Source organism: Xiphias gladius, chromosome 11 (assembly GCF_016859285.1).
Source record: "Xiphias gladius isolate SHS-SW01 ecotype Sanya breed wild chromosome 11, ASM1685928v1, whole genome shotgun sequence".
NCBI lineage: Eukaryota > Metazoa > Chordata > Actinopteri > Istiophoriformes > Xiphiidae > Xiphias > Xiphias gladius.
In genome coordinates this window covers 4,129,865-4,139,930 of record NC_053410.1, presented here as the reverse complement: position 1 = coordinate 4,139,930, position 10,066 = coordinate 4,129,865, and the positions used below count along the sequence as shown (strand labels likewise).

The 10,066-nt window shown below is 41.7% G+C and overlaps 1 protein-coding gene across 3 annotated transcripts; it reads right to left on the bottom strand.

Annotated features, from left to right (window-relative positions):
- Positions 1 to 277: 277 nt before the first annotated feature.
- On the bottom strand, positions 278 to 9,757 carry zc3h15 (zinc finger CCCH-type containing 15). Of its 3 annotated transcripts, XM_040139966.1 has the most exons (12): positions 9,661 to 9,757; positions 9,489 to 9,579; positions 7,380 to 7,481; positions 6,905 to 7,016; positions 6,587 to 6,739; positions 5,972 to 6,063; positions 5,078 to 5,260; positions 3,923 to 4,003; positions 3,673 to 3,738; positions 3,411 to 3,521; positions 819 to 948; positions 278 to 693 (listed from the first exon to the last, which is right to left on the bottom strand). In XM_040139966.1, the coding sequence occupies exons 2-12, from the start codon at positions 9,561 to 9,563 to the stop codon at positions 425 to 427; spliced, it is 1,374 nt and encodes a 457-aa protein (XP_039995900.1). In that variant the 5' UTR covers positions 9,564 to 9,579; positions 9,661 to 9,757; the 3' UTR covers positions 278 to 424. The 3 variants fall into 3 exon arrangements, with proteins under 3 accessions (XP_039995900.1, XP_039995899.1, XP_039995901.1); XM_040139965.1 differs by having other exon boundaries at positions 9,489 to 9,732; XM_040139967.1 differs by having other exon boundaries at positions 278 to 606; positions 9,489 to 9,730.
- Positions 9,758 to 10,066: the final 309 nt, after the last annotated feature.

Sequence of the window (10,066 nt, the reverse complement as noted above, 5' to 3'; positions counted from 1 at the left end):
AATGTGATCAGGGTAGAGAAGCACTCAAAGCCTAATTTATCAAAAGTAATTTCAGTTTCAACGTGAGCCAGCGTTGGGCAACAAAAAGTGCTCAACAGCAGCAGCCAAATTCTCTTATGATAGAAACTGAAAAGCAGCAGTCATGTGGAGTTGGCCCTGGTTAACCCTAATTGGCCCTGCTGTGGAAATTTGGACACCCGATGGACAGAGAGTCTAGGATGCGCTGAGATGAGAGAGAGGCGGTACAGAAAACAGGGGGCAGAGACAGGCAGTGATGTCATGACATAATCAGGCTTTATTACTGGAGTCTCTGAAATTTAAAATCATTCAAACATCTGGTCTCTTTGTTGTTTAGCTCCATGCATCCATCAGTCCATCCCTTTGTCACTTAGTCCGTCCTAACCTCCACCTCACGCGCTCCCTCTCAATCTTCCAGCGCCAGTGTGTTGAGTTCCTCGTCGAGCTCCTCCAGATCTTCCCCCGTGAACAGGTTCTCATCCACCGGTACCTCCTCTTCCTCCGCCTCCTCATCCTCCCCTCCTCCCCCCTCTGCTCCTGAAAGCCCGTTGGCCTCGGCGCCGCCGCAAGCTCCGTTCAGCTGCTCCTCTGTAGACGGGCATGTTGGAGTTTTGTTTGTTAATTTGTGCATCAGAAGTATTCGCATTGTGCTTATTTGTCCCTGATTAAGTCCATCTAAAGTTATGATTGGAACAAAATGTATCCGGTGGTTACATATGGTTGTTAATCCTACAAACTGAGCAGCATTGACGTGGCAGCTAGGCAGAAATCCCGTTTTCTAATCAGTGAGTTTTTCTTACCGTTGTCTTCTTCTGTCGGTTGACTCCTGGAGGTGAAACGGTCCATGGATGCTACGGTAATGCCTGTGTCGTCGACCTCTTGAGGAACAAAACGAGATAAATCTATGTCCTGGACCTCTGTAGTATCAATCTGAAATAAAAGTGACAAACAGCGGGTTTGCACAGAAGTTTCACACAAGAAATCTAACACAGAAAAAGCCCATGTTTTGAGAACTGGCATCAATGTAAAACCACGAGCCACAGTTGGTCTGGTGCTGCGTTCCAGACAACTCGGAACTTGAGAAGCATGATGGAACGGCTCTCGAAGTCGTAAATCCAACCGGGAGACTTGGGCCAATTTCATGCACCACGACTTCACCGAGAAGAAGACATCACTCAATTTGGCAGCGTCCACAGAAATTGGTTTCAAATTGTGTTAAATGAATTAAACCCTCAAAATGAAAACCATTTACTTAGGCTATATTAGTAAATGACATCTGAAATTACTAGTGTAATATTCTGACTTAAGTTATGTAAAATAAACATTTCTTTATCAGTTGTTTATCCTCCGCCGGTCTGTTGATGTATCCAATAAGCTCTGCTGATGTTGCAAATATTCATATGCTGCCTGCCATAAGAATAATATACAATAATATATAATTTAATCATTTGCTTTATATTTCTTGTAGCACGGAGTTAAAACCTGCCATTTGTTATCTATTTAGTTTTTAATAACAAACCATGAATGGTATCATGTACTAAGAGTGTGTTAGTGAGGTCGTTTTGCCTCGTTTTGCAGGGGTCTGGTCATTTAAGTCATACTGGGTGCTGAATACAAATTACATTTTTACAATAGAGTGAATGCTTTGCATTAATTAGATAATACATTTCTAATAAGCAGTATCAAGGTATCTGCAGGGTATGGAACTTAGTTTTCCAAAAATAAAAACTTAATTCCTATAAAGTTTGTTAAAACCAGACTGTTTTTGATTGGACAAAGTTGTTACACAATAACATTTCACTACCAGAAAAAAAAAAAGGAACCAGGAAATCAATTATGGGACCAAAAGCGCAGTTGTGTTTAATCCAGTTAATGTGAATTAAAAGAGGATGAATGAAGAATGTTTTCTTGCTCATTAAACTTGTTATGGATTAATTTATAGCCTAACTGAATCTACTTAGGAGCAAATGAGTGTACAACAGGTGCCGGTAATTAACAGGCAAATCATTTGCTGTTTGAAAACGCAGACAGCTGCAATTCAGCAGTAATTAGACCATTCAAATACAGAAAGACACTCTTGAAGTCTGGGGACTGCACCAAACCACTTTTCATCACCTTAAACAACTTGACTTCCAACTGCTTATGGATAAGACAAAACAGTGAACTGAAAAATGGTAGCTGTCAGTCTCATCTTTGAGATGTGGAAACTGGGGATTAACATGTACCCTTTTTACACCAAAATGAGCACATATATGGAGGTTTTTTAAACACGGGTGAGCCCAGTAGAAAAAGCCGCCTGACTTCTTTCCTGCTGCCAGTAGACGTGTTTCTCTGTCTGTCTGCGCAGGAAAAGAGGGTAGGGTAAAAAAAAAAAACAGTAGAAAGCAGCATGGAGGCAGGTGCCAACGTTGCAGGAGTTAATTTTCCTGAATCTTTTATTTCAGTCTATTCAAGCTGTAAAAAAAACAACAAATGTTCCCGGCTATTTATGCACCGACGTCTCAAACTAACACACGCGTCATGGCATCGCACCGGAAAAGTGATGAAAATGAGCGCGTCCACCCGGGAGTCATGTTTCCATCGCTGCCGATCGGAACCGGAGCTGAGAAATACCCGTGACTATGGCAGAGTCACTTGACCTGAGAGTGAATGCCGAATGTACCCTTTCCCACTGAAGAAAAAAGCCAGATGTTGGAGCGTTTTTTTGTCCAGTGTGAAAGGGGCTTCATAAACACCATCTACAGGCCTTGGTTTCCGGTTTTGACTTCACTTTGTGCAGCCAGCATTTGAGGCCGTTACCATTAAAGTCATGAAACTGGAAATTTGTGATGAAACTTTGAACACTCCAGACATTAATGCAGTAAGAGTTACGTTATGTTTTAGAAGCTTGTGAGCTATCTGTCATTTTCACTTACACCAAAATTGATACAGGATGCACTTTTTATGGTCCACCCTAGGAGCAGCCATGATCTAGAGGATGGAGGGATTCATTTAAATAATTTCGAACCCGTCACCCCCCTTTTTTTTTTTTTTTTTTTTTTTTATAAACACCACAATAGGAACACACTTGTTGCTTCTGTTCACTGTGGCCGAAATATTGAAATACTTCCGGCCTCATATTTAAATACGCGCAGCTAACTGCCTGACAACACTGACCTCAAAGATTTACCACAATAACTTGCTCAAACTGGGAAACACTGACAGACTGACAACACTGTCAGACACCCAACAATGCAAACAATATTAAGACTTCTCGCAATATGAAGTCACACCAAGGCAAACTGAGTAGGCATCGACAGTAGGAGGTTATCATCTGCTTGGGGGGCAGAGAGCAGACTCTCTGACTGCGGGCCACAGATAGATCAGAAAAGCGTTGATAATTTCATAATTACCTCTTCCTCATCATCTTCATCTTCTTCGTTGGCATATTGAGTGTCATCAGCTTCAGCGTCGTCATCGTCGACCAGCTCTGGACGGAACTCGAACACCTCACGGCCGCTCACCTACACGCACAGATATTTAATCGAATCCTGTTTTACTGTGGAAATGTCTGCTTCAGCATCACTGTCAGAGAAATCTATGCTGAGAAACACAAACAGTTATCCAGAATACTTTGTGACCAATACCACCCACACCAGTTGGAGCCAGACTTACCACTAGCGATTTTCCAGCCTTAAAGTCGGCCTTCTTCTTCTCCATCTCCTCCCTCGCTTTGTCCAACTGTTAATCAACAGCAGCCAGTTATATTTTTTTTCTGTATTTCACATGTATCCATATAAGATCCTTAAGTTTTACGATCATCATTTCCACGGGTAAATGTGAGGGAATTCAAATTAATCATCTATGGTGACGCAATGACAAACGTGTCAAACAATGTTGATAAAATGCTTAAACATGTTCCGACCTTCTCCTGCCTTTTCCTCTTCTTCCAAGCCAGGAACGTCTCCAGGGTGATCCGAGTCACGTTGACACCCAGAGCTGCACGCTGCAGGGAGAGAGACAGACATCAGGATGTGGACAGTTAAGAGAACTTCCACGGTAAAATCAGTCACGTGGAGTATTTAGAGAGTGTTTGACAGGCCCGGGTGGTAGCCATGTTGGAGGTCCTCACCCCTTGGGCGACAATATCTTAAGGCAACTGGTAAGTTTCTTAACATCCAATATGGCCGTCTCAGACCGGATTTAACTCTGTGTTGTTTCTGACTGACAAATAATCTTTTTTGGGTTTCCAGTCTGTCTGTATTGACAGGTATTTTACAACGTATCTAATTCCGTTTACTTAAGAACATCTGTGTGGTCTTCCTCCTTCAAATTAACCCCATCTCAAAATTGTTTAACTGTATTTTACTGTAGTGTATACTTTAATGCTTATGTGCAAAGCCCTTTGTAACTGTTTTTAAAGGTGCAAAAGAAATAAAGTTTACTCAGTGTACTTACTGGTACTAATGTCAGCTTGTTAGGCAACATCCAGCATAATGGTACGCTCATTCTCACTGTCTTGTTAACACGTCTGATGTAAAACACCAACATTTCTACTAGAAGCTAAGCACTAGCTGGGGTCAGTACTTGTATATTTATGTTTGAGCTTTCTTACAGTAGCCTGATACCTGCGTAGCTAGTTGACAAATTGAAGGACAGTTTGTTCACAACAACTGAGCCCACTTTTAAACTACAATTCTGGCTTTGGAGTAGAGGCTCAAACTGAATGCTACATGCATTTAATCATTCTGCACCCATATCAACAATTTCTAATTTTCTATTTCAGTAAATGAATTTCTTTATCATTTGTGCACACCTAACTCTGCACCGGCACTCCATGAAGGCAACAGCCATGCTCATCGAGATGCAAAGCCCATATTATGGCATGAAGCAATGTGATGAAGGGATCCTCACTTGCACTCCTATGAGCCCATCTCTTCCAAACCCCATATGTTGCTCTTATTCACCCAGACCCTCAAAATATATCTCAGACCTGGATTCCAGTTTTTTTTTTTCCCCTCTGAATCTAATAACTGCAAACTGCCGAGAGCAAACTTTTCACCCCCCCATCCATCCTTACCTCGTTTTCTATCAGTTCCTCCAACGAGATTTCCTCCTCTTTCTCCTCCTTCTTCTTGTCTTTTTTCAGTACAAAGCCGGGCGGCAGGGCGTGCCGGTACATGCAGCTATCGCCCCCCGCCGGACACACCCAGAACCAGCCGTACTTGTTATTCTCTATGGCCTCCAAGAAGTACTTACACACCTGCAGACAACACAACAGAGTAGCTCATGGAAAACAGACAGCATCTTATGTAGCTGGCTTGATTTTATGTTCAAGTGAATGTGAAGTGGGTCTGTATGGTTGAGGACAAACACTCGAGATGGATGATTTATATAATCCACCACTAACAGGAATTCCTTCTGCTTTTTGCTATTTTGAATAGCTACAGTGTTTTTTCTGACTCAAGAAAGAGGCTTAGCTGGTGCGCAAGTAACAGACTGTTAAGCTTTAATTAATGACCAACTTGATTCTAAGCCAACCGTGAACGTCCCCAGCAGTGAGCGGAATACATCAGGAATCAGAGATTGATATGATTATGATCAAATCACAGTACATCCACTACTGGCCTAGTTTGTCCTTGTTTTTCCATTTAGATGTTTTTTCTTCCTCAGCCTTGTCCATCCCATGCCCTGTATTTATCTGATAATTTGCGCCTCTTTCTAAATGTCAGTAACAAGGCTGTTGCTCTTCTTGCTCTTCATCCAGGACTTTTTTGACTTATTTGGCCATCTGCCAGTGGCCAAATACATGTCGGTTTGGGCTGCAGCCGTTAAGACTCAGTTTTCTCAGTTTATGGAAATAAATGGTCATTTGGGCCACTTGACAAAAATGCTGTTTCCCTCCATAAATCCACCTCTTTATCTTTCCCTGTCTTTACACATTGTTCATTGTCCATCATCAGAACAGACTTACAATTTGTGTTTTAGCTTTCTTCTTCTCAGCTTCTCCGTGTTTTTTGTTGACCACCTCCTCCAGCTTCTTCTCATCCCAGTTCTCCATCGTGTCTGAACAGAACACAAAAGGCCCCATGTTTATCACACGTAATAGAGGCGAGTTGGTCAATGTTAAAGAGAGCAATTCAACATGTTATCAAGCATGTTGTTACTTGGGAAGTCATAATAGGGACATTTTTTCTGGTAGTTTTGTGTAACACAGATTCCGGCATTTTTATGTCACTTGCAATGCTGACATGTTTGCGCTTTCCTCCTATGGCATTTATATATTTAACACTGTGGCTGTGCTGCTTGGTGCAGATGCAGCCATCTGGGAAAAAAAAAAAATCCACTTCATTGGTACCTGTACTAATTTATTACTTAACATTCAGTGTTTGTGAGAGTCTGCCTGCAGCAGTCTGTTCTCCTTTTGCATTGAGGCTCTTGGTTCTCTCAGTGTGTCTGAGTTTCAGGCTTTCAGGGATGATTACATCAAATAATACAAAAAGTAAAAATCATGACAAAAAATGACGACGTGGCTCAGCACTATAGCATAACATATATATATACAAGTCTACCTACACTACACACTAACCTTTCTCCAGGTCTTCGTCTCTTTCATCCACGTAGACGCTTCTCTTCTCACATTTCCTCTCCATTGACAAATCATGGCTGAACTTGCACTTGTCGCCTTTAGTGCACTGGCCCTGCTTAAAGAATGCACACAGCACTGACTTTGGGTCGACACCTGCGGAAAAGAGAGAGCAGTGATTGATTATCTTTTCTGGCAGACTGGTCTAATTTACTGAACACACACACAAGAAGAATAAGAAAAATATTTGGCAGTTTTACCTTACGAACAACAATTAAAATGTAAGATGAGCTAATTTAATATTGATTGATTTTCTGTTACCTTTGCTGACTTTCTGGGCAGTGACTACAGGTTTAAACAGCTCATTGAGTTCGTCCAACTCTTTCTTCTTATCAGATTTCTTTGTGGTCTTTTCTGCCTCAGCCTGGGCAATCTACGCACAGAAGCACACAGGATGGTGAATATATTTAAAGATTCTCTGATTTAAACGAGTTGTAGGTTGTTTCATTCATTGCACAGATCTGAGTACACAGAGCAGTGTATCCACCACATGGCCGGGTGACCAAAAGCTCAGGTGGTACAATCTAGTCAACATTCAGTTTTCTTTGTCTTGTTCTGCACTCTCTTACAAATTGGACAGTTTGACAGCTGACATTTAAAATGATTTGGTAGAAAGAGAAGGAGAGGACAAGTACAGTGAGAAACAGCGAGGCAGAGAGACGATTGGTGTGATCTGGGGACAGAGGTATGAAGGGATGGAGAAAGAAACACTGAGAAGAAGGAATTGACTTCTTACCTGTCGTGCACTTTGTTGTCCATATTTTACTTGCTGAGTAACGTTTTTGATGTACTTCTGCTGTTTGGCCCCTTTCTTGTTCTTCAAGCCAAATGTCTTATCCTGCGGGGAGGGGGGTCAATTAATTGTCAGTTTCATAACTTCCCACAATATTCCCGAAGCAAACAGTTCCAACCTAACAACAGCAAGTTCCTGCGGTTGTTCTCTTTTATTACAAATCAAAATACAATAGATAAGGGGGAACCCACTTGTAGCAGCACAGAACTTGCAAGCCCCTATACGATCTGTTTAATTTTGGCCCGTCTCAGATGAAAGCTGACAATCATGTAAAAAGTATCGGGAAATCTTTGGCTGTCAATCCAAAAGAGTACTTCTAAATTGCATTGTGAGAAGGGTCAAACATCCAGTTCAGAGATTTGGTGACCAAGGACAGCCTACGTCAGATTTCTAAAATTGAGGATGATGCAGCTGTTTTCTTTTGTTACATTATCACTTACATGTGGATCGTAGTTAGTAAGTTATTTCAGGGACACCAGAAAAAAGCAATGAAAGAAAGAAGCGGAGGGCAACATTCATTTTGTCGCGCTGCCATAATATAACAACTCTAAGGTGGCAGCAACCACTGGGTCGATAGCTATCTGTCTTAGCAAGTGACTAAGTCGGTAGAAGGAGGAAAGAGTTATAATAAATCAGTTGTGACAGCTGTTTTCCTGTTGGATTTCTTCCTCTCTACAAGAGGACTTGCTTCTAAATCTGTTTATACCACGGCACATATATAAACAGACTCTTATTTACATTTGCCTGTGCACAATGTAATAAGATTTAGTTCATTTAAATTTTCAGAACAAGGTTGTTAAAATTGACGGATATGGCTGGCATTCATCTGACAACGCCGTAGCCCGTCCTTCTATCCTCTCTGACTCGCCTACCTTGTCCGGGGCAATCAGCCGCAAGCCCACTGGTTCCTACTGAAGATGCAAATAGCTTAAATGTTGAAAAAGGCTGAGTGATTTCCTACAATAGCCGGACACTGTAGTTTATTAACAAACATTACTCAAACAAAAGAAAGTACTGTGTCTTTAGGAACGACATTCAGCCACAGATGACCATTTTATGTGTTTTAATAGTTTTTGGACGACAATGGATGTCACAGAGGAATGTGATACAGTATATCAGGCTTTGGATATGCAGACAATACTTGTCTTTTCATGAGATCTATAAGCAATCGGCCTTATGTTTTAAGCAACAGACCATAGATGGCATATGAAGGGTTATCCGACTAGTGGACTGTTGTGAAGTTAAGACAGGTGACGGATATTGTGCAGCATATTTCCGCCTAATCACCCCAAACTATATTAACCGTATTCACCTTAAAATCTTTTGACAAACTCGCCGATCTGCAGCAATAAAATCTTGCACGACAATAAGATCAAGTACAATCTGTGCCCGTGCGTGAACAACGCTGACAAGCCGGTGTGGTTACACAGACAGAGGGATGTGACACAGTTTCATGATTAGCGGCTGCTTGTAGAGAGCGACTTCGGTATTAACAGTACCCTCACGTTTGAAAAGAAAGAAATTCACTTTCGAAAAATGACCAACTTTTACACCTGTTTCAACTCGGCGCCGGAAGAGGCTTGAATCTGTTCCCTCATCCGGGCCGACCAACAGGCCCGCCGAACCGCGCTTAGGTTCCCTTTCTTGAACAAAAACAACCAAGCGAATGATATAAAACACCATAAAGACGTCATTTTAAGGCTTGTAATGTTAGCCGCTGACTTTATGGACATAAAACAACCTTACCAGGACAAGTCAAGACACTTTCTGCGGCGGCACGGCCCTGTTAGCAGCTCGGCCTCCTGACAGCTGGCTAACTCGCTTAATGAGTTGAGTTATAGCGATTAGCGCTTTTGTTAGGAGGCAAATACATTTATCAGGACGAGCACCGAACAACTAGGTAACACGGACAACTGCCCGGAGACCCGTGTAACTTTACCGTTCACTTGTCAGCACTTGTGTTGGCTTCGGTTAGCGCTCAGCGAGAGCGGGTACGCTAGCTGGTCAGCTAACGCTACACACCGACATGCTATCTCATGTAAATCTTTTTACCTCAATTATCTTTTCCTTTTTCTTCTCTTGAGTTTTTTTATTCCCCGGAACCTGGGGGGGTTTCTTCGGAGGCATGTTGGGTCAGGTTTAGCTGTGTACAAAACGACTGTCGTTAGCTGTGTGATATTTATTTCGATGTGGTGTTTCGGCTGGGACATCGGCTCCACATTACCCAGTTGTTGCTAGCACGGCACAGCAACGGTGCTCGTAAGCCACATGTGAGTTGTTGATGTTCTGTGGCGTCATCACGCATCCCGAGAGGCATCACGGGTACTGTAGTCTTTAGAGAAAAGACTAAAACCTGCTCCAACAAAAGCAAAAACCAAACAATCAAACAAAAAATGAAACTAAGCTTGCCTCTGGAAGTAGGCCCCATGACATCCTCATTAATCTGGAATTCATATTTTTAAAATATAAGATATTAATATATATAATTTTTGAATTTTGAGTAGGCTGCAGTATAATTTCTGTACTTTAAAATAAATAATATTATAATAAACTTTATTTATACAGCGCTTCTTAAAACAAAGATACAAAGTGCTTTGCATGTTTTTCGACAAGACTGCAACATTAAAAAA